Source organism: Idiotropiscis lumnitzeri, chromosome 4 (assembly GCF_059441095.1).
Source record: "Idiotropiscis lumnitzeri isolate Australia: NSW breed Sydney's pygmy pipehorse chromosome 4, RoL_Ilum_1.0, whole genome shotgun sequence".
NCBI classification, from domain to species: Eukaryota; Metazoa; Chordata; class Actinopteri; order Syngnathiformes; family Syngnathidae; genus Idiotropiscis; species Idiotropiscis lumnitzeri.
In genome coordinates, this window is record NC_142394.1 from 30427948 (window position 1) to 30455891 (window position 27944).

Sequence of the window (27944 nt, forward strand, 5' to 3'; positions counted from 1 at the left end):
CATTTTGTCCCTTGAGAGCTCCCAAGCCGGCGAGATCAAGTGCGATGAAGGGCGGCAACCTCGTTAAGTCTGCAAGTCAACCGTGCAAAGGCCTCCACATCACGTCTGGCTTTTTTCTTGAAACATTTCCAAACTGCAATGCAGTAAAATTCACGTGAAATGCCAAAGAGTGAGATGAGAGTTGATCCGACAGTTTTGTCCTTGGAAGAGTGAGTCTCCGGACACCATCTTGGAGAGGTTTTTGTGTACAAAAAACAGCAATTGAGGCAAACGGCAGATGAATGGCCGATAAGGAAATGAAGGGAAAGGGCGCAGCTCAAATAAACTCCACCGATGCACCGTCTCGCTCGCTCGCTCTCTCTCAGAAGGACGACGTGACCAAGTGGAGGATGTTCTTGAAGTTTGCCATCTGTACCCGACTCGAGATTTTTGGGATCTCGTCTAAACTGAAAGACTTCATCCAGGTGAAGAGGAAGATTTGGAATTTTCGAGTATCCGGAGAGAGGAAGCGGTGAAGTGAATGTGTGCGACATCATGAAGGAGCCTCAGCAGAGCAAAGACCCCCCCGCCAACGGCGATTTGGAGCAAGCTTGGCCCCTCCGACCCGCCACTCGTCTCCGCCTCAACGCGTTGGATTTCACGGATCTCTGCGACGACGAAGACCTGGGAGAAGAAGAAGCAACCCACTCCGGAAGCAACTCAAGCAAGGAAGGATTCCGTGACGTCTCGGCGCCGCCGCCGCCGCCGCCGCCGCCGCCGCCGCTTGACCCCCAAATGTTCACGGAATCCCCCAAGAGAGTTTCCGCTAAAAGTGCTACCCTGAAGCTCCACTGGCGGGCGTTACAGAACGTGGCGCCGCTTCCCAGGAAGACCCGCTTCGGGACTCAGACCATCTGGACCGCACTGGAGCCGGTCCATTTGGATACGGCGCGACTGGAATTCTTGTTTGAACGCAAGTCCAAAAGCGCTTGCTTGAGCGTTGCGTGCGGCCAGCGGGTAAGCGTCGCCGTCAGCCCGGAGAACTTTGAGCCATGTTCTGAATGAGCGTGTGCTTTGCGACCCAGAAACAAGCTTCCGTCTCGGTGTTGGGGATGAAGAGGAGCAACAACATCACCATCACCTTGAGCGGCCTGCCCCCCCCACACCTGCTCCCGGCGGCGATTTACAACATGGACGGCAGCGTCCTGGACCGCGAGGACATACAGGTGCGCTCGCGTTCATTCCGTTCTTCAGTGACTGCTCACGTTGTGATTTTTGCGTTCGGCTTTGCAGCGGCTTCAAACGCTTATCCCGACGGAGGAGGAGCTTCGTCTGATCAAGGACGCCAAGGTCCAGAACCAGAAGTCCCATCTCGCCCCGGCCGAGCTGTGCTTACTGGCTTTGGGGGAGATCCCGCACCTGGCCTGGCGGCTTCATCTGTGGGCCTTCGTGATCGATTACGACTCCTTCGAGCAGGTGAGCGCCGAGCACGTTGTTTGACTTGACTCGAGAGTTCTTTTGCCCCTCCCGTGAATCGCCACTTTTCCGTTCGTTAGGAGATCGCCAAGCCTCTTTTCTACCTGAAGCAGGCCATGGAGCAGCTGGCAGCCAGCCAGACCTTCAGACACGTTCTCGCCACCGTCTTAGCCATCGGGAACTTTCTCAACGGATGTAAGGTGAGCGTGACCCGTGAGCGTGTCGGCGAGCCGCAACCTTCCGGCGTTCCTCCATCGTTTGCCTTCCGTTGCTCCTCAGGCACGCGGCTTCGAGTTGAGCTACCTGGGCAAGCTCTCGCAAGTGCGGGACACGCGTTGGCGCCAACCTCTACTTCATCACGTCTGCGTGCTCCTCCTGCAGCTCTACCCGCAATCCTCGGACCTCTACTCGGACCTGACGACCGTCAGCAAAGCCAGCAAGGTGCTGTCGCGTCCTGTCCCAAAACCAGTTCCTCTGTCTGAAGTTCAAACCCAGTCGAACTGGTCCTGCGTGTTTACAGTGTGACTATTCCCTGGTCCTGGCCAACCTGGACCACCTTGAAGGCCTGTCCAAGGGTTCATGGGGGCAGATGAAGATTTTGGAAAAAGCCGACAATTTAAAATGTGCAAAAGGGGAGAAGAGGCGACTTGTTGGAGGAGGGGAAAGTCTGGGGCTCGTCGGCGCACTTCGTCACAGGCTGCCAAATCTTCTGAGAGAGTGTGAGGACAGGACCAAGATCCTGAAAGCCGTACACCGTCGCGTGATCAACAGGTTGGTTACGAGTGACGGCCTTCTCTTGACACTGCAGATGAAAACAAAGTCCATTTTTTTTCCAGGTTCCACTCATTCCTCTTGTTCCTGGGCTACTCCAGAGCAATGGCGCGAGAAACCAGACCCGAGGACTTCTGTAAAACCATAAGTGACTTCTCCCTGGAGTTCCGGGCTGCTTGGCAGACTGTTGTCGTTCAGAAAGAGCGCGCCGCCAGAAGCCCGCTTCCGAACACGCCCACAAGACGGGCCAGATGTCCGCCGTCACACACACAGGTACAGCAAATGAAGCACGTTCACAGGGAACAAACGTTGGCTCACGGGACTCGCTCGGCTAGGAAAATGAGCAACATTGCCTGCTGGAGGAGGTGCTGAGAACGCCCGAGTCCGCCTCCAGGACGGATGCGACTCTGCCGCAGCAGCGCAGGAGAATGTCAAACATCCGAGGTGAGGCTGTCATGCTTCTTTTGAAATTCTTTTCATTTGCCATCAAAGAAACTAAACACATTTTTTTTCGTATCCGGGCCAGGTCCAGTCTTGACCAAATTGAAGCGCTAAGCCTGCGGATGAATAGCGAATAGCGTTCGTCACTTTTGGATGACAACAAAACACACATCTGCAATAGAAAAGTAGACATGTTGACATGCCATTTTTTGTAATTTTATATTTCTGGTTTGAAAAAAAAGTTGTTGAGGCTGCGAGTGTGTCAGGAGTCCCAATTCTCAAAACAAGTTCCGTCGCCCCGCCCCTTTTAACCCTTGTTCCACACTTCAGCTGAGCCTGCATCCACGAAATCTCAACCGAAGCTCATTTCCCACAATTCATGGCCGATTTGACTAAAAAGAGCGGGACTAACGACGTTTGGTGGATTTATTTTGCCCGTGTCGATTTATTTTAACGAGTAAGGAACTTCTTCTTATTTATTTGTTAACTTCCATTGAGGTTTTAATCAACTGTCACCAGCGTATTCTGTCCTAGTGTACTTGCCGTCCTTGTGACTTTATGCGCATGCGCCGTGAACTAATCATTGGCATCTATTCATCAAAAATACAATACAATCCATACTTTATTTATATAGCGCATTTCCCAACAGATGGAGCTGTAACAAATCGGTTTTCAATTGGTGTGATATACTACGACGGTCTAGTACGTTAACCTTTACTGTGGTTGCTAATTTGCATACTTTGTACAGCGTTCCTGTGAAAAGTGATTTCACGTGACTTGGGCATGCGCGGCAGATCCCGGCCAGGTCTACGATGGCAGATATCTGTTTAATCCTTTGTCGTGGAGTACGCTGTAAATATTTGGAATAATGCACATAAATTAACGACGCGTGACACCTGTTGCTCTTTCTCCATCAATTTGGATTGCGAGCATCACTTCTTTCGATGTCCCTGTGACGCTGCAGGTCAGTGCTGCCATCTAGTGTCCGTTTTGCATATCAACATGCTGATATCATTTCTGAATATAAATTAAACAGAATAAATTAATTAAAATCACCCATAAAGTGACTCTTTGATGAAAAGAAACAACAAACATTACATCTCAACAGAACATCTTACGTACACGGTGTCACGTGTGGCGAAAGGACCGGAGACTTAAATTGCAGAGCTTGTCACTTGACCCTTTTTTGCCTGTCAGTCCCCCGCCCTCCGGCCGCGATATAAGTACCCTTCCGTCCTCGACCCTCCGGCATTCCTAAAAATTGTCGCTTCCGATAATAGACTAGGAAGCTTTATTTATACATACTATTGAGCATTTCCTTCAAAAGGTTACTCAGTGTGCTTCGCATAATTAAAAGTACAACATTTAAAAACCTCTACAAAAATGGTTAAATACATTTAAAAGCAACGTAAAGAAATTAAATGTATCTTATGAGATACAAAAAAACATAGTGGGTTTTAAAAGCATTTATTTACACTTGGGGCTGACTTTGCTTCTGTCGCCATCTTATTCCATTTGTGTGCAGCAAAACAACTAAATGCTGCATTAACGTGTTTATTTTGACTTATGTGCTCCGGTAATTAACTCGAGTCGACAGATCTCAGACACCAACGTTTCTCTACTAATAATAAGATTACCTTTATTAGTCCCACAATGGGGAAATTCGAGGTTCGAACCCAGAATTGTTTAAAAAAAAAAAACAATGCCCCCCACCCAACCCAAAGAAAACGAGTATGGCCCCTCAGCAGTTTCCCATCCCACCCCGTCTCGTCAGAGGTGGAGTTTGACACCGTGGCTCAAAGCAAATGCTGTTGGTGTCGCAGAGCTGAGCAGCAGCGCAGGCCGGGCGAACAATGGAGCTCAAGAGGAGGCGCCATTCAGGTAAGGACATGTCTCGTACTGGAGAGTTGAGTCAAGTTTGGCTTTTTACTTTTTTGCCAAATACCTCAGTCTGGTTTCTTAAGTCCTCTGTTAATCTATAGTTGCACACACACTAACTGTGTTGATGCAACCACAACTTTTTAACGGCTGAGTTTTTTTTCAGAATGTAAAAGTGCTGAACACAAAAAAGGTTCGGGGGTGCACCGTTCTTTCAGGCGTGGGTTGCTTAATTTCAGACCACAAACAGCACTGTGATGGCTTATCAGGTGAGCCACAAGAAACCATCCGACTGATGGTCAGAGATAGTGAAGGATTCTATTACGATTACGGTGACCCGACTCCAACAATAGTCAGAGTTTTTTTTACTCCAAACAATTTCATTTATGACTTTTTTTAGGTGAGGGTTGGTGTTTGTCAGAGTTTGTTGTTCAAATTTGTGCCGTGACTCCATAAATCTAACAAAACCATAAAAGGTAACAATCAATCCATCACAATTTCCATTTGATGTCTGTAACATTTTTTTTTTTTTTTATTGGCGATGAGATAAGTTTAGCCTGGGTTGTTAGTGGAAGTGACACGGTCGCCACATGTGCCATCTATTTTGAAGGGGATATATTTTCAATGATATTGAAATATTTTCAGATGCTAGTTTGTGATCTTATTGTATCGGAGTATGTCCGGCTTCAACGAACACTCATCCTTAGGTTTTTCCTGCGTTTGTGCATCCAAATGATCGTTGCTTGGGCGTAAGTGGCGGTTGTGAAGGACTCTGTCATTATTCAGGTGAGAAGAGGTGCTGTGAAACAAAGCCACGTCGCGGCGTGACACTTAACATTCCTCCGCTGCCGAACATTCCCACGGCAGGCACCCTTCAGCGTGCTGCTGTTGTTGCACTTCTACGATGGCAGACGAGCGCAGACCTCCGCCAAGGAGAAACGTTGGCGGACGGAGGGGAATGAAGGCGTTTGTTGGTGATTGTGGAAAGTGTGAAGAGTCACATGACTGAAGTGAACCTGATTATTTTTTTTTTCATTGTCTGCATATCATCATCAAGCATCGATATTGCGATGAAGCTCAGTTGTATTCGGTAGTGGCAAATTATTTTTCCCACCGCTTCTCCTCACGAGGGTCGCGGGCATGCTGGAGCCTATCCCAGCCGTCTTCGGATTAGCCAATCGCAGGGCACGCAAAGACAAACAAACATTCACACTCACAGGGACAATTTTGAGTGTCCAATTCATGTCTTTGGAATGCGGGAGGAAACCGGAGTACCCGGAGAAAAGCCACACATGCACAAAGAGAACATGCAAACGCCGCACAGGAAGGCCGCAGCCCGGAATCGAACCCAGCGCCTCTGAACTGTGAGGCAGACGTGTTTAGCAGTCGTCCACCGTGCCGCCTCAGACTGGTTCCATCTGATCAAATGTGACTTGAAACTTTTGCCTTCATTGTCATGACGATTGAATTGTTCACTGGGACGAGCTGAAGCATGTCCGGGCTAATTACAAGGTGCCTGGGACGCGTTGTGAGAGGTCTCAGTTTGTTGCCAAAACATTGGAGGGGCAACCTTTTTCCAGGATCAAATATATGATCGTTTCTCTTTTTGGGCAGGAGTGTCAAACTCAAATCCACAGTGGGCTGAAAAGGAAAACTTAAACAAAGCCGCGGGCCAGCATTTCATTTTTTTAAAACATAAATGCAGATTTTTTTTTTTTTTATTGAAAATTTTTATTATAATTATTTTAATTTTTTTTATTAAGGTGATACAATGTTTAGTTTTTAGAATTACTATTGTCATATAGAATGTGAAATGGGATAGTCGTCATTTAGTATCGCCTCACGGGCCAAATATAATCACAATGCGGGCCCAAATTGGCCCACGGGCCAGAGTTTCACACCTATGTTTTAGGGCATAGTAACAACGTTGCGAGATGAAATATCGATATTGCGGCAAATTGCGATGTTTCCCGACACTAACCTCTATTTCTTCATTCACCCGATTGACCGCAGCTTCCGGCTGAAATGTTCATCGCGAGCCACAAGAAACCGATTCCCGAAACGATGCCTCATCATCTCGCCGATCCAAAGCACCATGAACGCCTTGTTTTGAGGGTCACAGCTGAAAAAGACGTTTGAAAAGAGTCCACCTTTTCCGACGGGACGAAGAATGCTGAAGTCAAAGGGTCAAATGTTGCCGTTGCTTCGCTTCCTGTTTCTCGGCATGACTTGCGACGCCTCCCTCGTCAAAGTCGATCATGCTTTAAAGGTCAGACGGGGTCAGTCGGCCTACCTCCAGGAAGGTGACCTGCGCTTCCTTGTCCCGCTTCAAAAGGACGCATGCAAAGTGGAAGTGGTGTTGAATGAGCCCATCACTCAACGAGTGGGAAAATTCCTGCCTCAGGTAATGCAAAAGTCCGACTTGAAAATGGCGCAAAAATATCTGCAATTAAATCCTCTACTTTTCCCCTTTACGCCCATTGTGGTATAAAAAAAAAAAAATCAAGAATATATTTCGGATTTTCCAACGGTCGCCAGTTCCGACTTCCGGGTGTGTTGATTCCGCATAGCGCTGCCCCCTCACGAGTGAGTATCCAATCACAAGCCGCATTCATCAAATTCAGGTGTAAGGCCAGCGAGAAGGCTCAGTCATCAATTCGTGATCTGATTGGCTATCGCAACTGTCGATCAAATCTGAAAGCCCACTGGCTTTGACAGAAGAGATGCCCGCGCAATTGTGTCTGAAGGCCTCAGACGAATCGTGCGTGTTTCTGGTATCATGAAATCTGCCTGGCAACACGAGCTAGCTGAAATCTGATTGGATAAAAACTCTCACCTAAAAATTCACCTCTAGGATATAATATGACATCGTGAATAATACAATTATGATTTCTTGATTATGTTGGGCCAGCAGAGAAGGCCTTGAAGGCCTTGATCGCCCACCACTGATAAATAGATCCACTTTTGCAGGACGTCAAAGAGGCTCGACTGTGTTTTCCATAATATTTGTATCATCTTTTTCCAGGTATTTAACTGCCATTATCGAGACAATGAGGTCAAATATGTCCATAATGGCTCGCCACTTTTAACGGAGGACACAGTCAAGCTTCGGCTGTATGGGTACGCCACCTTTGTGCATAAAATGTTCCTTTGTTATATTGCAGATTATTTGGTGGTTCTCGATAAATGAGGCTTCACTTTTGGCGTGAATAACAACTTCTTTGTGTTTGCAAACAGGTTCACTGAGACTTCCACATACATTGAAGTTTTTTCCCTCCACGTTCACATCGTGGAACCCGACTGCAGTCTCATCAAGCTCGGACCGACTTTTTTAAAAGTTCCATTCTATGGCGTCTCGGCGGAGGTCGGTGGCAATGTGGTGTCTTTCCGCTATGAAAGGAGGGCTACTTTAGAGTGCAGCATCCATCTCAATAGCCACGAGGCTCACCTGCCAGCTTATGGGCAACTCGTTACTGGAAAGCCCGAGGAAGCCGTCAAGAGAGGAGACGAGCCACTGCGCTACATTGAGGGTAACAAAGTTCACGTTGAAAGCATTTCCTTGCGATGTCTCGCAAAACTAACGTGTATTCCAACTTTCCAGAGGATCCAGCTCAGTGTCATTCTGACGTCTGCCTGAGGGGTGTGAAGCCTGTCAGGTTCTTGAAAGTTCCCTGCGAGGACTTCCTGCTGATGGGGCTGAAATACCAGCATCTGACGCCTCCATCTCCGGACGTTGACTACATTGCGATCAGGCTTGACCTCAAAGACACAAGAAGTGGAAACGTCTATCAGGCAATGTGACTTAGAATGCCGGGCCCCAAACAGACCCCTTGAGAACACACAATTTCTTTTTCTTTTATATTACTCAGCCCTTCAAGACACGTTTCACTTTGTAACCTAAAATTTTGCAGGCATGTCAATCAGGAGTAGAACCACAAACAAAATCTCATTCTGCCAATGCAAGTTAAAATTTTAACCTCATGTACTGATCATATGGGCCACACAAACATGTCATCAACATTTGATGAATAGATTTAAGCCAGGCATAAATAAAATGCAATGGACAAACAAACACGGAATACATTTGGGGCCCTAAGACAGAGCCCTGGGGAACGCCACTTTTATTTCTGTCAATATTCAATATTGTCTAAATGCTGCTCGTCAGTATTCAAACATTTTTACTAATTTGGAGAAAGAATTTGTGATTGTAATTATATACATCTCTCACATTTCAGGAAGTAATCCATGAAAGGTGCATTATGCCTTTACTGACATGTTCCTGATTTTTAAACTGAGTCTTTATTTCCCTGTGAAGTCTGAACAGATTTGGATTCCGGTGCAGATTACAGGCGCTCTGGCGAACCAGCCTCCCGCCGTGTCATTCGTGCCGACGTTCATCCTGGAGGTGGACCAGTTCATCCTCACGCCGCTATCGACCGCTACTTTAGACGGCGAGGACGAGGAAACGCCGCAAGAGAGGCTGATTTTTAACATCACCAAAGCACCATCCGAAGGCTTCGTCGCTCACCTCGCCGACCAAACGCGGCCAATCTTTTCCTTCACGTGGTTGGATTTAAACGGCATGCTCATTGCCTATCAGCCGCCAAACTCCTCCCACGCGCAGCGAAGGCACTTTGAGGTTGTATTTTCTTTTCCAGTGCACTGTATCAAATGTTGTGGTGAAATCAAATGGATCGTAAGAATCTTCCCCTGCAGATGGAAATCGACGTTCATGATTTTTTCTTCGAGAAGAGTCCACCCATGACTGTGCACATGTCCGTACGGAATTCAGACACCAATGCGCCGAGAGTTTCCTGGAACATGGGTAATGCTTCGTTTGGAATTTTCATTTTGACATCGCTTCAGCGCGTTCTGTCCTGACGTAGCAATTGTGGATTTCTGTGCACATTTGTCATGCAGGTCTCAGCTTGTTGGAAGGTCAATCACGTCCAATAACTTGGGAGCAGCTTCAAATTGTGGACAATGACAACATAGACGCGGTCCGTATCGTCACCGTGGGGGGCCTTGTGCACGGAAGACTGACTGTCAGAGGTGTCATGGTTACGTTCCATTGTTATTGTTCTTAATTCTTCATTTCTTCAATCAATGGGATTTTAAGAACTGCATTAAGAAGGGAGAAAAGTTGCAAAATCCATATAAATCCCGTTTAAACAACTGCGTTTGCTTTCGCTAGGTGGAAAGGGTTTTATGTTTACCGTCGAGGACATTAAATCCGGGATGGTTTGCTATCACCACGACGACAGCGACTCCACCGCCGACTCGGTCGTCTTCCGCATCTCCGATGGTCACCACCAGACCCGGCACAAGTTCCCCATCAAGATCCTCCCGAAAGACGATAGCCCCCCCTTCCTCGTTGCCAACATGTTGCTGGAGGTGTCCCAAGGTCGGACGACTCTTTTGAAAGGCTCCGCCCTTCAGGCTGCCGATATGGACTCCAGCAGCGACTTCATCCTCTTCAATATCACAAGACCTCCACTGGTGGGAAAGATTATCAAGTTCCCAGGACCGGGGCTAACAGGTCAGAGACCAACATGCCACACTCATTTGGTTCCGTACCTGCTGCTCCGAATAACCTAAGCACCCGAAAATCTTTATTTTGATAACAGTTCAAACGAGAATATATAAAGAGTGTCCCAAACTTCCGTTTGGTTTTTGGTGCAGGGTGATGGGCCGAAGGCTTCTGAAGTTGGTGCTAAATTGCACACCGTACAGCAGAGGGTGCCCACACTCGTTTTCGGCATGCGGGCTACTTATAAAACAGGTGTCAAACTCAAAAACACCGTGGGCCGAAAAGTCAAACTTGAACAAAGCTGCCGACCTGCATTTATTTTTTCAAAAGAATATAAATGCTGACTTTTTTTTATTGAACATTTTTATTAAGTGGTTTTATTAATGCAATTCAATGTTTAGTTTTTCAATTTAATATTAACATTTTGAATGTGAAATGGTGTTGGTATCGCCTCGCGGGCCAAATATAATGACACTGTGGGCCGAATTTGGCCCGCGGGCCAGAGTTTGACACCTATGCCTTAGCACATTGCCCGTCTGCTCTCCAGCCAGAGCCCACTGCAAAACCAGGTTTAGAGTACTATATTTAGTACTATATTTATCAGAAAATAATTCGCACAAGGCGATAAGCCGCAGTTTTCTTTCAGTTTTTTAACACGGCAACAACTTTCCTCTTTGAAAGAGAACATGCCCAAGAGAAAAAAAAATCGAGATTTATTTTGTGTATTTTCTGATCTATAGAGCGCCCCTACTGGTGAAAGAGAAATTCACAGAAAAGCCGCAAAGTTGTATTACCCGCATGGTTCAAGATTGAGGAAAAAAGTTTTGACTTATCCTCCGGAAAATACGGTAGATGTGACAAAATGGCAACGTCTGATTTAGCTAGTTAGCGCCCTTATATGTATGGCGCGCGGTGCCGCTGAGGCATGTGACAGGTCTATAACTGGCTGCTCTGTATGTCAATGCGATCGACCGACACCCCCTTTCTGAGCTAGTGGTTAATCGCGATCGACACTCGCTGTGCAATCTATGACTTTTGTGTTCATTTCCTCCAGGTTACCCAGTCAGCACGTTTTTGCAAAAAGACCTCTCCCAGTCCATGATTTATTATCAACACAAGCGGAACGAGGTCCTTGACGACTCCTTTGAGTTTGTGCTGTCGGATTTCCAGGATCCTCCCAACTTTTCCGAGCCCCAGGTCACCGCGTTTGCCGTTTGTGCCGTTTGGCGTCGTACAACCAACGTAGCGACGCTCTTCATCTTTCTGACGTGCAGGTCGTCATGTTGCGCATTGAACCGCTTCCTCGCCAACCGCCTCGAGAGGTTCCAAGTGCCCGACGCTGGCTTGTGGTCAAAGAAACAGACGTGGTCTTTATAACGAAGCGAAACCTTCACTTTGTGGACAAGGACTCGCCGGACAATGATCTGACATACACCGTTACGACGCCGCCTTTCTGGCGTGATCGTCACAGGTTAGTTCGCCAAACGACTTCAAGCGCGGTAAAAATCCAAATTCGGGATCGCTGAGAAGTGATCTGGCAAACTTTGAAATTTGTGAGTAATCATTTGCGGTGCTGCTGCTCTGGCAGCAGCGAGGACGCTGGGAGGTTGTTCCTCGTGGACAGTCTACCCAAGTTCACCAAAGACACCAACGCGCCCGTGTTGAGGCTCTTCACGCAGGTCATTACCAATCGGATAACGACGCGTAGTTTCAGCTGGTTGAATCGAATGTCGTTGTCTGTGGTCTCTCAGCACGCCATCAACTTCATGAAAGTGGCCTACATGCCTCCGACTGTGGATATTGGTCCCTTTCCACGATCCGTTCAGTTTGTTCTCTCTGTATCCAATCGACTTGGCCAAACACTTGATGGGATCTGCGTCAACATTACCGTGATGCCCGTGGACAACCAACCGCCACAGGTGTGGTGTCGCAAAACCGCAAAACAGGACCTTGTCTCGCAAGTCTTTCGTTCTTTCTTCTTTTTTTTCTTGAGCAGAATGGTCCAAACTGTATGCCGAATGTTCTGTTTGCGCCATTTCAGGTCATCACCAAGCCTCTCTTGGTCGACGAGGGTGGTGAGTGTCGGCTGGGCCCGGAACACGTGCAGCTATCTGATGTGGACTCTGTGGAAGAAGTCTTGCAATTGGAGCTTTTGAGGGACCCCCAACACGGAGCGCTGCATCTCGACGGTTTGCCGCTAAAACCCGGACAAACCTTCACGGTGCAGGACCTGACAAGTCGTAGACTGAGGTGAGATTTCTCAGATTGGCTCAGCTTCTGCGGTGGAGTGTTTGGTTCTAATAGTTTGGGATTTCTCATTATGGTTTGTTTCGAGTTGGTTTTGAGTTTAGTGGGTTTTTTTGTTTTTGTTTTGTTTTAAATCAGTTAACTTTAATTGGTTTTTAGATCAGATTTGTCATTTTTTGTTTGTATTTTTTTGTAGAAAAGGTTAGTTTAATTTAGTTATTAGTTTTTCAAATCCATTACTTTTAATTGTCTTTTTCGATCGGGTTTTTGTTAGTTTTTATTTTGTAGAAACAGGTTAGTGTAATTTAGTTTTTTTTTAGTATTAGTTTGAGTTTTTTTTTTATACATGGAGTATTTGTCACACGCAAAATCTGAAGGAAAAAAAAATCGCTACGTGTTGTGTAATATCATAACCTAATTCTGAAAATTCTCAAACGACTGTTTGACTTTCCTTCTTTAATACGAACAAAAGTAAGATGTAGTTTCAGGTTTTTTTTGTTTTTGTTGTTGTTGTTGTTGTTGTTGTTTTTTCATTTTTATTTTATTTCATTCACAAAAATGTTTTATTTTTCATTTTTTTTAGCTTGAGTTATTTTGTGTGTTTTTGTGAACAAAATAACCTCGTGAAGTACAAGTAAATGTATTCTTTCGCTTTCGTTGAAAACGTCTAATGTTACAGTTGTCTTTTCAGATACACTCATGACAATTCCGAAACCGTGGAGGACAACATTGATTTGGCTGCAACGGATGGCGCGAATAAAATCAATTTGACTCTGCACGTGAACGTAAGTATGACGTGTCAACGAGAAGCGACATGCGCCACACGTCACTCGATCGATTATTTGTAGGTATCTCCTGTCAATGATGAGGTACCGGTGCTGGTTGCCGGTTTGAAACCGATGCTCATGTGTGCTGAGGGGGAGACGATCATCATTTCAGTCGAGTACATCTCTGCAATTGATGCAGACTCTGACAACGACAGCCTCGCCTTCCTGATTGCGCGACAGCCCCAACACGGGCTGGTGCTGAGAAACGATGTGGTCGTCGATAACTTTGTTCAGTCGGACGTCACCGCAGGGATTATCAGCTACAAGCATACGGGTAAGCGGCAATGCCAGACGCAAGGAAATCATTCTGCTCATGCACTTTAGCCTATTTTGCCAGTCCGTCTTCCATCCGCGTTCGTCCTCGTCTGTTCAAAATGCTTCCGTCCTTACATTTCACCGTCAACCAAGATGGCATTTAGCAGCCATCACAACCAAGGTCGATCACCAGATTGACTGGTGACGAGGTAACCTCGATGGAAAGTTACATACGGCACCTCCTATTTTCCGTTTGAAGCAAACTGAAGTCGCTCACTCCTGCATACGATCACGGTGAACACGCCCGAAACAAGTGGCACGTTGCGATATTTCACTTTCAGTCTGTAGTTATGTGCCGGTGGCTTTTCCGTCAGTGGCAGGTACCTAACCCGGTTAGCTTAAAAGATTAAAGCGACGGACAAAAACCCACTTCTGGCCTTGCTTAGTCCGTCCTTTTTGGAAAAAACGTCTCATCCTCCGTCCCCAAAACGGGTATCCGTCCGGGATGGAAAGACGGACAATTCCGTCTTTGGGACCGAATGCCCATCTCTGCCAATCAAATGATATTATTTTGGGAAATGTAATCTCTTTGACATGCATTACTCCACCTCTGTGAAAAAGAACAAACTTGTGGTTGTGGTTTCAGGGCATGAGATAGGACTCGCTCCGCACCAAGACACTATCACCTTTGTGATTTCTGACGGAGAAACAGAAAGGTCTGCGCTCTGCTGTGGTGGAAAAGATGAGAAAATCAGAAGCAGAGAAGCATCTCTTCCCGTGTATGATCTCCACATCACCATTTTACCCGTCAATAGCCAGCCACCTTCGCTTAAAACAGGTAGGTCGTTCCATATGCCTGATAGTCAATGACGAGAACGTCGTCGTAAATAGAACCAAAGGTCTTTGCTGGCTTTGTAGGAGACATGTTTGTGGTCGACGAAGGTGGGAGAGCTCCGATAAAAGCAAATCATTTGAAGGCGTCCGATGCGGACACAACTGTGGATGAGCTGCTGATCAGTTTGGTTACGCTGCCTCACTTTGGCTACCTTGAAAATGTTCTGCCAAGACCTGGCTTTGAGAAAAGCAACACGGGTGTGAGCATCGGTAAGCATTCCGGTTTACATCCACGTCCTCTTTCGTGGGAAAAATACATGCTCTATAGGTTTTAAGTCTGAAGACCACGATGAACTCCTGGTGGTACAGTTTTTGTGTTCCTTCTTTTTGTCTTTTCGTCAGACTCCTGTTCCTACCGGGACATGATTGCCGGTCAGATCAACTATGTGCAGTCCAGGCACCAAAAACTGGAACCGACAACCGACCAATTCATCCTGTGTGTGTCAGATGGCAAATTCAGCTCCGCCCGTGTCACGTTCAACATCATTGTCAGCCCAACAAATGACGAAATTCCGGAGTTTGCGGCTCGAAATATTACGGTGAGTTTTTCTCTTGGTTTGCGGTCACGTGCTCACGTGGTTCACGGACTTCTGCTTTCTGTTTAGGTGCAAGAAGGACAAAGGAAGCATCTGGACTTGTCCGTGTTAAATGCGACCGATTTGGATGTCCCTCAGAACGTCTTGCGCTTCCGTATTGTGAAACCCCCTCGACATGGCAATATCATTCGCGACCGCCGCTTTGACACGCGTCAGGATGCCGATTTGGGATTGTCCGTCGTTGACTTCACAATCGCTGAGCTCACAGATGGTACGTGGAAGTCCATCTTGGGTCAATACATAACATTTTTTTTTTTTATAACCATTTCACAAGGTAATCATAAGCAAACCAGGACAATTGTCTCATCTAATTTTTTGGCTACTCGAGTGGTACACAGACGCCTTTTCTCCCCTGTCTGCGTTTTCTTTTCACTGTCTTGCAGGTAAAACTGTGGCGTATGAGCACGATGACTCTGAACATTTGGAAGACAGCTTTAACATTCAGTTAACGGACGGCAGACACAAAATCCAAAGACAAGTGATGGTGGAAGTACTGGCAGTCAATGATGAGAAGCCTCATTTAATAAGGTTCCATTCGAAGAATTAAAGAGTTCTTTAACTTTTAGGGGGAGTCACCAGAGTTTTTAGTGTTGCTCATCTCTATAATTTATGTCATTCCAATTTGGAAGAGAAACTGGCTTCAAGGGCTGAACTCACCCCCCCCCCAAAAAAAAACGGTGTTCCACAGGGCTCTGCTTTGGGGCCCCACATTTGCTCTGGACTTTTTTTCTATTCAAGGAGTATTTTTTTGTTGGGGTGAAATGAGTTCTTGGGTCATTTTTCATAGCCTACTCGTGATAGGCATGACCAATTAATTATTTTGCTTGTGTCACTCAAATTTTGTATCCATTTTTTGGTGGTTCAACCATATCACGTGAAACTGAATTTTTAAAGTGCTATCAAAACCTTTTTTTAGTGGTTCAAATTAAACTCCAGTGGAACTGTGATTAAAACCAGCTCCGAATGTGTGATGATAAATGCTGCGTCCTTCAGAAACAATGAACTGGAGGTGGAACCAGGGGAGGCCCGACTCATAACCAGTGTAACCCTCTTCGCACAAGACCTTGACACCCCCGCCTTGCAGGTCGTGTACATTTTTCAGAGTGTCCCTGCACAAGGACTCCTACAGCTCAAGGTTTGTGTCCTGTCGTGTAGAGCGCGCTTTACTGTTTTTAAAAGGACATTCACCTGAACGGGATTCATTTTTTTCGCAGCGTGTTCAAAACTGGCAGCCGCTGGCAGTCGGGGAAAACTGTACCCAGGAAATGATAGACATGAATCGTCTGCGTTACGTGCACACAGACCCGCTCGGTACTACGATGGAGGACCATTTCGTTTTCTACCTACATGACGGAAATAATCCGTCTCCCTCACAGCAATTCAACATATTTGTCAAACATGTGGACAAAGGTATGTCATTCAAGACTCCCTGAAATCAGTGATGTACTCGGTGTCTGTGTTTTACTTGAGTAGATATAAAAGTAAATGTGCGGTATTGCAACGCAATTTGCGTGGGATTGCGTCCGAGACCTGCCGCAAGTAGCTTGTAACGAAAGACTCCTCTTCTCAAAATCTTTACAATTGCCTACAGATGCCACAAGATGGCAGCAAACATTACTTTTATTGAAATGAAACTGCTAAACTCATTTCAATGTAGGAAATAAGATGGCACAGCATGCCGGCAAGGCACTACTTTTGTCTAAACGATGCACCTCAATTAATTTCAACATAGTGTCTTGGCACAAAAATGCCAAGGGTTGGCGCTGAAGTCATACATTTATTGCTTGAGGTCCTTTTTTTTTTCAGCAGACGGCAAGAAGTGTGCATAAAAATCAAATGGCGGACCACAACTCTGCTTTTTTTTAATTAATTAATTTTTTTTTGTATTATTTATTTTATTTTTTTATAGTAGCATTTTTACTTCTACTTAAGTGTGAGTCCTTTATCCACCTCTGCCTAAAATGCTCCAGCACAGCTTATGACTCATGTGACTTCTTCTTTCCAGGAACTATCTCCGTCTTCGTCCGGCCTGTGAGTGTGAATCGCGGCGGCCGCGTGGTTCTCTCCACCGACGTGCTGTTCGCCACCGACCGTGCCGACCGGCCCGACGAGCTGCTGTTTGTCACGACCACCCCGGCAGCTCACGGCTATTTGGAGAACACCAAGCGTCCCGGAGTCGCCGTCTCCATCTTCAGCCAGATGGACGTGGCGGCAAACCGTGTGTTTTATGTGCATGACAAGCGAGCGAGCGCGCCCACGGAATGCATTCAGTGAGTCTACAAACTTTGGAGGAAGAACATTTTGGAAAGCGGAATCCAAGATTTGACAAAACTCTTTTTCTCTTCTGGCAGCTTTGTCGTTAGTAACAACGAGACAAGCCGGAAGGCAATCTTGGAAGTGTCGGTGAAGATGCTGGATCAAATCCCGCCGTCATTGTCCAACAAAGGCCTTGTAATTCCTCGAGGCTTAGCCATGATGCTGCGTCCCGACGACCTTGCCGTGACCGACCCTGACACACGTCGCGGCGCCCTGGTCTTTCAACTCCTGCGTCCGCCTCGGCACGGCGAGCTGCTTTTAGGCGGAACTGCGCTGAGGGCGGGTTCCACTTTCACCCAGCAACACATCGAAAAGTTGGAGGTCGCATACAAACATAACGGAGCGCAGTCGCAGATCGACCGCTTCGAGTTCACCGCCACGGATGGCACCAATCGTGGCGTCTTGCTGGATGGGGAGTTACATACGGAACCGCTGTCGTTCCTCATTCAGGTAAATGACCAAGCTCGGTTGTTGCCCTTTTTGAAATTGATTCTGTTTCTTCTGCGACCGGATACATTTGCCGTATGTTTCAGAGACCAATTTTGGACATTCGACTAGGGCTGCGCCAATAATTTGATATCGATATGTATCGCGATAGTTAGGTGATTGATAGCAATAGAAAATGGTTTCGATAAATTATCAATCCCCCAAAAAAAACAATGGAGCAGATTGGACCGATCACGGCCCAACTCGTCATCAAACTCCCTCCCATTTAGGAAATACAACCTGAGCCTCACGCTTGCGCCGCTGAGCCAGCGTGACTCAAAATAAACAAAAAAAAAAAACAGGTGGCGAAAGGTCAACTTTCCCGCCGACTTGACGAAACGGCCCTCAGTTCCATCATGCGGTAATTTAAATTTTGAAATAACTTAAAATTGACTTTTGAAATAAATTTATTTCAAGATGACACTCCGAGCCTTAAACAAGGCGGCTTGTTTAAATAATTGTGGATTTAATTGCTTGACTTTTTTCTAGTTCATTGTGAAGGTTAAATGTTACATTTTAAAATGAAACAAATCGGAATTTCCTTTTCCCTTTTTTTTATTTTCAATAGTAAAAAAATAAAAATTAAAAAAACTAAATAATGTATATTATTATTATTATCATTATTAATAATAATAATAATAATAATAATAATGGTAATAATAACAGTTAATACTAATAATAATAAAATTCAAAATATATCGATATGGACCGATATGACATATTCACATCGCAATATAGTTTTTCGCCATATCGCCCAGCCCTCCATTCTCCTTTTTCCACGTTTGTGTACTGCTTCAAACCGAAACAGGAACGGCATGTCTCGATCGAGCCGTGTTTCATTTCAGATCAAGCCTTTGGAAACTTCATCTCCCGAGGTTGGAAAGCTCGTCCCCCTCTGGAAGGCCGAGCTTTTAGCTGATGGACGATACGGAATCTTTTTGTCATCTCGCGAGCTCAAAGCCAAAGACACCAAGAGCAAAGAAGAGGAGCGGATCTTCTTCATCGTTCGGCAGCCCAATTTCGGCCACCTGGAAAATCTCACCACAGGTCAGGCGTGACTTTCGTCTCACCTCGTTTCGAATCTGACGCTTTGGTTTCTCTCAGGCGGTCTCGCACGACGGCGTGTCTCGCAAATGGATCTCAACAGGAGGACAATCGTCTACGTTATCAATCTCGAGATGGAGTCTCTGTCGGACAGCTTGGAATTCAGGGTGTCTGATCGCCATGGAAACACTGGACCATCTCATATGTAGGCGTGAAAGATACACGCTTGATCAATATAAAGATTGGCCTTCGTTGTCATCCTTCTTGGTCTTTGCAGACTACAATTGAGCTGGTCGAGTGTTGAGCTGTCCCAGGCCGAATACTGCGCGACCGAGGAGGACAAACGAGTCTCGGTGGAGATCATCCGCAAAGGAAATGTTGCCGAGTCGGCATATGTCACTCTTAAGGTCTGTAAGTTTGTTGTCGAGTCGGAGTTTGCAAAAGGATTATGATGGCGTTCTTGCGAAAATGGAATGACGGCAGGAGGCACTGATATGAAGTTGCTCACTCTTATTGGAAACCTTTCGTTTCTTTTTCTCGTTCCTTCGCGACAGGTGAACGAGGGCACTGCAACTGCGGGAAAAGATTTCCTCTCCAGCTCATCTTCCCTTCTCCAGTTTGATCCAGGTAGGCGCCATTTTGTTTCGTAAAAAAGGTTGATGTTTCTTGGCCAGCTTTGGGATTGCTTTTAACATTTCACTTCAACCCCGTTTGAGAACAAAAAAAATTCACACTAATTCAAATTTACTCCATGATCCAATTTGTCCCTGGAATTATTCAGTTTGCATTTGCACATTGAAATCCTCATTTCAAAAGGCGTTGTTTTTCCCGCCTTGGGAAGGAGTCTCACGGAGGATCTGGAACATTGTCGTCATTCACGATCAACTGGAAGAGGCCGATGAAGTATTTGAAGTGCTCCTCATTCTTCCGCAAGGCACAGTTATCGCCGCTGTCAAGAAAGCTCAAGTTACCATCAAGGACCTTCCGAGAGGTAAAGAGTTCTCTGATTTAAAAAACAAAAAAAAACAAAACAAAAATGCATAATTAAAAGGTTCAAGTGTGTATTCTGGTGTTAATATTCATCCGCAAATGAATGTCACAGGGCAGTGCAAGCAAAACCAAGGACGTGCAGCGTCTATGATCAGAGGAAAGACCATTCCGTCTCATAAAGACACTCAGAATTCATCTGGGAGGCTCGAGAAACCGTCCCTTGGTGTGCGGTCCCACGTCCATGAAGACGTAAGCTTCTCCACGAGGAGCAAATCCAAATCTGTAAGTTCATGGAATTCTTAGAGTTTATATTCTGGGGCCACACTGCATTTCTTTACAACATTTGATTGATTTATTTTTGACATTTTTTGTTTTAATTTCAGAAAGGAAGAGGGGCAAAGATCCGTGTTGTTAGCAGGGCGGGCAAGCAGAGCGCATCGTCAGAGCTCGTGAAATCAAAGCACGGCCCTCGGAGAACATTCCCCAATGCCAGAAAAAGTCAACGTGTGAGTGAAATGATGTCATTCACAACGTCACCTTTTTGGAATGAAAACTTGTAAGTTCGGAAGACTTAATCGCCGACCGCTGATTTCTTTTTTCCTTTCTTTCTTTTTCTTCTAGGCAGCAAGTGCTAGCTTGGTACCTCGGCCATGTTTGCCGGAAATGACGGGACTCCTGCATTTCAACCAGACCACCAATCAGATCTTTCATTGCAACGGCGTCTCTTGGAAATCCTGGGCGCCAACAGACCAGGTCTTTTTTTCAATCTTTGAATGAAATCACCGGAACTAAACAGGCTTGTGGCCGACACATTGTTGGAGAGAAAGCGTTTCTGTCCCAAATTCATCTTTATTGTTGACTTGAAATCAAATCGCTTGCCCAGAAACGATGATGTGTTTGTGAACAGATGGCCAAAACTCCAGCGTGTCCTCGGGGTTGGACCTTTCACGGTGGTTATTGCTACATCCTCAACAAGAAGCACAAAGCGTCATGGAGCGCAGCAAATCGAAGCTGCAAAGAGAGGTGCGTACGTTTGAGCCTGCGTGCTCCGACACAATCGGTCGAAAGACAAAAGACCAAACTGGGAAAATGTTTTGTCATTTAAGATGCGCTCCTGTTTATTACGGAGGATATGGTCCACCACCTTCCCACGGTCGGTGTTCTCTGCCAAACGCAAATAACATTCTTTTGCTTTTCTTTACCAGATATAAAGGCAACCTCGCAAACGTTTTGTCAAAACGTGACATGGATTGGCTGTGGGACTTTGGCGGGAGGAAACCGTTTTGGATAGGTTCGTTAAATAAATGATATCTACATTGTTTTCAAAAACAGTGCTTTTTTTAAAAAAAAAAAAAAACAACTCTCAATTTTCAGTTTGCCTTGCTAAAGATTATTATTGTGTGTCAAAATCAAGCATTAACAAGCATTGATCATTTGGACCTTCTTAACCCCACCCCTTCCAATCCCTTGCCCCGCCCCCAGGCCTTAATGACAGAGATGCCCAAGGTTCATGGGAGTGGGCGGACGGAGAAAGCGTCATCTTCACCAATTGGACCCGGGAGCCTCTGCTGTCCTTCGTGACAGGGAGCAAAATGTGTGTCCTGGTGTGGAAGAGGGCAAAGTGGCAAAGAAGGGACTGCAAGATGGGTCGAAATCACAGCTATATATGCTCCATCAAGATCTGAATGCAATTGAGGCCATTGAATTCTTTATCTTTAAAAAAAAAGACATCTTTATCTTTATCTTTATCTTTAATTCCATGCAGTTTTAGAAAACAAATAAACTAAAACTCCTCTAAAACATTTGTTGTATTATATTTTTTTTGTTTATTTATTTGAGCTAACCTCTAAAATCATGAAGTACCATGCATTAAACTTACCGAGTGCTGATTATATGCTGTGGCAATATTTTCCATATATTGGAATAAACACTGGAAAAACACCCAAGGGTGCTCTTTTTAATTGTGTTCTTGCTAGAAGAGAGGTAATAAATTTAATTAACGCACAAAATTAGATCTAACAAACAGACAATTGCAAAAGAGTATTTTCTTAACATTTAATGCTTACTATTTTGCAAGTATGTTCAAATATATTTACAATGTGTTTGAACGGTGTGTTTAATCTGTTTAAATGCGTGTGGAACGGGTAAAAATGTGTCCCCGCAAAAATGTCTGCATGCCTTAAGAAAAAAAAAAACCTCGAGATTTGGAGTCAAAACACTTTTTAACTCATCAGAAAATATGTGTGGGTGTGTTGATTCTGGTTTCATTCTAATCTTGATGAACGGCGACACCAAGTGGACCTTTCTCGCTTGGTCCTCCCACTTAGCTTACTTAATTGCTCAGTTATTTTGATCGACATCTTATTGGGCCAATCGAACGTTAAAACAATTCAACCAATCACAAATTAGTGCTGATCAAATTCTGCTGTTTAATCAAGGACGCGCCATGTTGGAAAAGCGAAAATATCACCAACAACAAAAAAGACATAAAATTGCTTCGAAATTCACTTTTGAACGTCAAACGTCAACATTTGTTTCCAAGACACCAAGGTAGGGCGAAATTCTATTATCAATGGCTAGATAAGCTTCAAACGTCTTTGCCTAATGAGTTCTAAAAGAATCCATAGCTTGTAAGAAGTAGTATTTGTGACTCTGATATGCTTTATGTAGCCTTTATGAGTTGTGTAAAACATTTTAAACAAATAATTTATGTACAGCATGTCGGACTTTGTGGTGGGTGTAACGGAACCAGAACTTTTACTCATAAAATACCCCATTTAAGGAAACTCTGTTTGTGATTGTTCAAAAGAGATGTCGCTCATCCCCAATTGACCAATGATTGTCTCTTATTTTCAGTAGTGACGTAAAATGTGTGGAATTTTGCCATTTTACTTTTTACAAATTGCAAGTCATTAAAAAAAAAAGAAGAAAAAACAAGTACATTTTAAAACATTTACTTGCAATTTTTTGGGCTACAATTGGGCTATAATTAATTATATATATATATATATATATATATATATATATATATTATATATATATATATATTATATATATATATATATATATATATATATTATATATATATATATTATATATATATATATATATTATATATATATATATATATATAATGTATGTATATATGTATATATAATGTATGTATATATGTATGTATATATATGTATGTATGTATATATATATATATATATATAATGTATGTATATATGTATGTATATATATATATATATATATATATGTATGTATATATATATATATGTATGTATATATATATATATGTATGTATATATATATATATATGTATATATATATATATATATATGTGTATGTATATAATTCTAACTCCATCCTTGTACATGCGTCTCCTGGTATGGTCGGCGGGCTTGTTTTGCTACTGGGGCGAGGTTTCCAGATAAGCACTGGTGACATCTGCTGCCATGGCAACACCATTGTGTTCCCTCCTCCAAACCTCCCCCCTCGGCCACCTCCCTCCGCGTTCATATACCCCCAACCCCTCCTTCCTCCCTCCCCCCCACTCTACCTTCTGCTTGTGCGCTTTGTCCACGCCGTCTTCGCAGACTAACTGGACTTTGACACTAGACGGGTATGTTCAGTTGAATGAGCAGGGCGACGCGGCTCGGTGTTGCTATAAAGAAAGCGAGGGGGAAAAAAAAAAAACCACAATTTTTTTTCTCCCCTTTTGGTAGGGGCGCTCAGAAATGAGTGAGGACTACCACTACAGACTGGACCCGAGCGATCGCCTCAATGGTTTGGGACAGAGGAGGAAGAGACCCAAGAAGGTAAATGAATGCACCCCAAATGGCAATTCGGAGGAGATGTCTCGGGTGCGCTTTTCATTGTTGTGCGCACCTCTTAAGTGCCTTAGCCAGTAGTAGTCGGAGGCGCCGCTCACATGACAGGGTGGGTCCCGACTCCCTCTTTGTTTTGCCTGCTTCCACATTTCATCTGTATCACATAAGGGATGCTTTTGAGGTGAAAAAAAAACAGTTAACCCCACCATGCATTTTGTCATTTTTTATTTTTTTAATTTTGATTTGAATCCAGAGCCATTTCAAACTTAGAATGATTTTTTTAGGGCTCAAGAGTGTGATTATTTAACAGTTCCTTTGGTTTGATTTGGTTTTTTCATGTCGAAATGCAGAGTGGGCCTGATCGAATGCTATATATGGTCGATGATGGGGCCGTAGGTTACGGCTAGTAAGGTTGCAGTTTTGGCGTTAGTACGTTTCTGGTTTCAGGTTTAGTCTTCCATTATATTCATGAGGTTTGGAGTGAAATGAGATGGAGATAGTTTGAGTAGAATTCTGATGGAAGGTTCGGTTTCGATACGTCAATGATCATGAGTGTTGCGTTAGGGTTAGATGAGTTGATTCTGAAGGTTCGGGTGAGGTTAGGGCTAATATTGATTGATTGATTTGTGTTTTGACATCGGTTCATTGAAGGAATGTCTTTTGTTGCCATGTTTCGTAGAAGTGACTTGTGACATCATCACTATGTTGCAACCACAATCTCTGACGTAATCTCGGCCGCTCATCTCGGTCATGCTCTTGCTAACCGAAAGAGCAGCAGACACTCACTTAGTTCGGATTTATTGGACTTTTAGTGACTTTAAATTTTTTTATAATTGTTAGAGTACATATATTTATTTCTGTATGTATTTCTCTGAATTTTAAGCACAATATATTTAATGTGAATCATTTAGAATTGTTTTAATGTCGGCGTACCTTGCAATAATACTAAATGTTCTCTTAAAGAGTTTTATTGCTGCCTCTTTTTTGATAAACACAGTCGCTACTATACTTAAATGTTGTGCGTTTTTTGAGTTGGAACTCGGCGTAAAAAAGTTTGACAACCTCTGCTATCGATAAATTTTTTTCAGGTTTTATCAACCGCAGCTCAGAAGGCACTGATCTTGAGTTATGTGCGCATCTATTTGAACTCAACAGGCTAAATATGTTCTCAGTGTTCTCGAAGATTGATAACTCCCGCCATAAACGGCCATCGCTGTCATATTTGAATTTCAGTTTTTAGGAAGTTTGAGTCTTTGAAATGATCCGGCGTTCTACAATCCAGTAGAGCACCACCCAAGATGTGTGTTGTTGAGACGGCTCATCTCCTTCGAGACAATCTAAAACAATGTGTCATACGTATATTTCACCTTCATCTCCTTGAACGCATCGACGTGTTTCTAGGTCAGTCGAAAATGTCTTTGGCCGCCTAATCCTCTCTAAGAATACACACAACGCTTCGTTTGTTCACGTGCGTGTGTGTGTGTGTGTGTGTTGGTGTGCAAGTTAGCCCGACGGTGTTAATGCCGCTAATCCACGCAGTCAGCAAGACTGTCCTGCACTTAAGCTTCTTCTCCCTTTTTCACATCTTGCACGCGGATGCGCTCAAATGATGCACAATTCTTCTTTTTTGGCTTGGATATTCGCAGAACATACTCACGTTTGATTGTTGTTGGGTTTTTTTTTGGTTTTTTTAAAAATATTTTTCCTCCCCCCTCCCATCGGGAGCACCTGTAATCACAGACATGGTGGTCGGGGAATCAGCCCAGGTAAGAAAAGGCAAGTTTTGCAGCGTTCAGATCAAGACAAATGCAAATTTGCAGTGCAGAATTCAGAGTTTAAAAAAGAATTTAAAAAACGAGTTTTGATGAAAGATGAACATACTGTAGCTTGCCGGGCCAAAATCACAAAATAAATGCAAGATAAAGAAAAGAAAGAAAGCAATTTTTGGGCCAGGTTTCAATGCAAAGAGTTCGGAGAGATTGTTCTACAGTTCAGAATTCAGAATTCTGCTTCTCTTTTTTTGATTCTGGTTCTGGTCGCACCTTTAGCCTTCCGCGGAGCGCTAAGTCTCGTAGAGAACTACCGGGTCTCGAATATACTCGACTCCCAAAAGCTTAGGGATGTTGGCTGGATCAACCTTAAATACAAGTGGAATCAATTTGACCTCTTGTAAACATCTGAATGCACACGTCCAACTTTTTAATGTTTCAGTGGCTTTTTGCGCAATCTCGAACAAGTAGCTGAAAGGCAAACTTCAAAACGTGTCTATGATCCATCAGTGGCCTATTGCATTTTCCCTCTCGAATTACAATCGATATTTAAAAAGTCCACTTCATCATGAGACCGAGACAACACGTAACAATTGATGAACACGACCTCGCCATGAAAAAAAAAAATAGTCTGAGAAGGAAGTGGTCACTGACGTGATTGAGAGTGTCATCAGCAGCTTGATACACACACTGGAAGCGTTTCCCTGAACCAGACAACTGCAAGATGTCCTGCAAAAAGCGCTGACATTTTCCAACCGTTGGACGTGGATTCAAAAGTTTAGAAAAGGTCAAGTTCACCTGTCGGGGGCATTTTAGGCCGAACATTTCATCTGATCGCGCTAACTTTTGGAGAGTAGAGTTTTATAGACCAACAGTAAGATTTTAAAATCTGTCCTTTGACTCGCAGGGAGTAGATTGTGTGGTTGAGTTTCCTGGTATCAGTAAGAAGTCGAGTTGCAGAATTCTGCTGTTAAACTGAGAATACACACACACAAAATCACTGACTAGTATGTGCTTAGTGTGCACGTCAAGAATGCTTCCTATATTTGTACATTTGTTTGCATGTCACAATATAAACCTGGTCTCAAATGTAATGCCAAAATGCTGACACAAGATGGTGCTATTGCTTACAAAGACTGCAAACCCGTCTACCTCGCAATCAGAAGATCTGAACTCAAATATGAGCCGGATAGTCTCTTTTTATGTGGCATTCCCATACGGTTGCTCCCACATTCCGAAAAAAAAGAAAAGTTTCAGGGTGTGTTATGCCTCTCTTGACAAAACTCTTCCGGGTTACGCTCCCGTTTTCTGCAACTCTAATGAGGAAAAGCGATACACTAAATGATTGGAAGGACTTGTTAAATAACTTCATTCAGCAGGATGTCAGCAAAGTCTCAAAATAAATGTCTTCCATTAGCCTGAAATGGTCGTTTTACATTCGCTCGGGTCCTTTCCAAAGTGGCTTCAGAAATATACTTCATGGAATTTATTTATTAAACTGGGCACATAAAATAGCCTTTCGGCTGTAAATTCTCTGCCCCTGATTTAAAGGAAGCACCAGCACCTGTTTGCTCGTGTTCCTTGCTTAGACGATGTGACCTATCTCGCTGCTAATTTTATTTGAAGATTTATCATTTTATTAGATATTCGATTGATTGTGAACTGCAGATGATGTCGGTGGCCCAATTATCTTGCATACTTTCAATAATTGTGACATGCCAGTTGTGAGATTAAAATGTAAACTCAGTCCCTTCTGAAGGTTCAGATAGCAAATGCACGGCCTGCCGTTGCTTTCCAGATATCCTATCGCAATATTTGCCATTTCACAATTCACCCCCTCCGTTAGTTGCCAAGATGGTACCTCCCGTGTGTGGACCATTGCAGATGCTCTCTCTCTCTCTCTCTCTCTCTCTCACGCGCTGTTTTCCTCATCCTCCCCCACCAGCCAAGCGACTGTAATCCCACCACCTCTCTCTCTCGTGCACGACACGAGAAGTGTTGCCACATGGAATCGGGAGCGATTGCGAGAGCCTTCGCATCCGTGCGTGTCGCTTTGAACCCATAGGGTGGAGCCCGACGCCCCCCCCCCCCCCACTCGTACCTCTTCGCACCCCATCACTTTCCCCCAATCTGCATCGAGTGGCAGTCGAGCGGGAGGGCTTGTGATAGTTGTCAGGTGCGTTTGCTTTTGTCTGAGCGCGCAAGCGGTTAGCGGGCAGCCATGGCGCACGCCGCCGCCCACATTAAGAAGGCCAGGTCTGAGATGGATCCACCTGCGGACCTGAAGGCCTTGGAGAAAGCTAAGGAGAGAAGGCGGCGCTCCCGAGAGCAGGCGGAACGAAAGCGCAAGGTACTCGGAAGTCATCCCATGTCGTTCATCCCTCATTTGTTGGGGAGCGGTTACCTCATCGCACGTCCTGTCATCCACGTCTCATCATCAACAATATCGCCGTTGTTGTTCACAAAAGTCGACCATTCCATCTGATGCGCTTGGGCGTCAAAACAATTTTATTTTTGTTGTCAATAAATTCACGCATAACATTCAGGAAAAAGCTGCCTCAAAAATGTCTGTGAGTTTTGTTTGCCCGTTCGCAAGCGATGGGACCAAGCCA

At 44.5% G+C, this 27944-nt stretch overlaps 3 protein-coding genes across 8 annotated transcripts in view; all 3 read left to right on the forward strand.

The window, feature by feature from the left end:
* The first annotated feature begins 82 nt into the window (after positions 1–82).
* On the forward strand, positions 83–2921 carry LOC148339162 (FH1/FH2 domain-containing protein 1). The gene is made up of 9 exons (XM_088294779.1): positions 83–996; positions 1065–1205; positions 1273–1455; positions 1536–1655; positions 1735–1896; positions 1976–2226; positions 2292–2499; positions 2562–2670; positions 2753–2921. The coding sequence occupies exons 1-9, from the start codon at positions 535–537 to the stop codon at positions 2779–2781; spliced, it is 1665 nt and encodes a 554-aa protein (XP_088150905.1). The 5' UTR covers positions 83–534; the 3' UTR covers positions 2782–2921.
* Positions 2922–3832: 911 nt separating this feature from the next.
* On the forward strand, positions 3833–21671 carry frem1a (Fras1 related extracellular matrix 1a). The gene is made up of 36 exons (XM_088294782.1): positions 3833–4548; positions 6559–6949; positions 7571–7665; positions 7783–8075; positions 8147–8337; positions 8861–9184; positions 9262–9370; positions 9466–9597; positions 9740–10084; positions 11130–11272; positions 11350–11546; positions 11664–11754; positions 11827–11994; positions 12117–12325; positions 13014–13107; positions 13171–13423; positions 14051–14242; positions 14323–14508; positions 14641–14837; positions 14904–15105; positions 15278–15422; positions 15888–16029; positions 16109–16304; positions 16900–17164; positions 17246–17660; positions 18542–18743; positions 18801–18945; positions 19018–19147; positions 19295–19367; positions 19582–19731; positions 19843–20012; positions 20114–20236; positions 20352–20483; positions 20638–20753; positions 20936–21021; positions 21213–21671. Exons 2-36 carry the CDS (start codon positions 6716–6718, stop codon positions 21413–21415), a joined length of 6348 nt encoding a protein of 2115 aa, XP_088150908.1. The 5' UTR covers positions 3833–4548; positions 6559–6715; the 3' UTR covers positions 21416–21671.
* Positions 21672–22189: 518 nt separating this feature from the next.
* Positions 22190–27944, forward strand: part of ank2b (ankyrin 2b, neuronal) — a 32877-nt gene continuing 27122 nt past the window's right edge. For 2 of the 6 annotated variants that reach the window (XM_088294626.1, XM_088294630.1), the window contains exon 1: positions 27283–27682. In XM_088294626.1, the coding sequence (XP_088150752.1) occupies positions 27554–27682 (129 nt within the window). In that variant the 5' untranslated portion in view covers positions 27283–27553. Of the gene's footprint in view, positions 22281–23324; positions 23552–25120; positions 25330–27282; positions 27683–27944 lie in introns of those variants that run through there. The other 4 variants (XM_088294631.1, XM_088294632.1, XM_088294638.1 and 1 more) reach the window with 4 other exon arrangements.

What these genes read in the sequence shown, in the direction of transcription:
- LOC148339162 (XM_088294779.1), top strand. Translation starts at nt 535, where the DNA reads ATGAAGGAGCCTCAGCAGAGCAAAGACCCCCCCGCCAACGGCGATTTG. An exon ending in CCGTCAGCAAAGCCAGCAAG is followed by an intron (nt 1,897 to 1,975) that starts GTGCTGTCGCGT and finishes GCGTGTTTACAG; the next exon opens with TGTGACTATTCCCTGGTCCT. An exon ending in CACCGTCGCGTGATCAACAG is followed by an intron (nt 2,227 to 2,291) that starts GTTGGTTACGAG and finishes TTTTTTTTCCAG; the next exon opens with GTTCCACTCATTCCTCTTGT.
- frem1a (XM_088294782.1), top strand. Translation starts at nt 6,716, where the DNA reads ATGCTGAAGTCAAAGGGTCAAATGTTGCCGTTGCTTCGCTTCCTGTTT. An exon ending in GCCACTGCGCTACATTGAGG is followed by an intron (nt 8,076 to 8,146) that starts GTAACAAAGTTC and finishes CCAACTTTCCAG; the next exon opens with AGGATCCAGCTCAGTGTCAT. An exon ending in CCCAGGACCGGGGCTAACAG is followed by an intron (nt 10,085 to 11,129) that starts GTCAGAGACCAA and finishes CATTTCCTCCAG; the next exon opens with GTTACCCAGTCAGCACGTTT.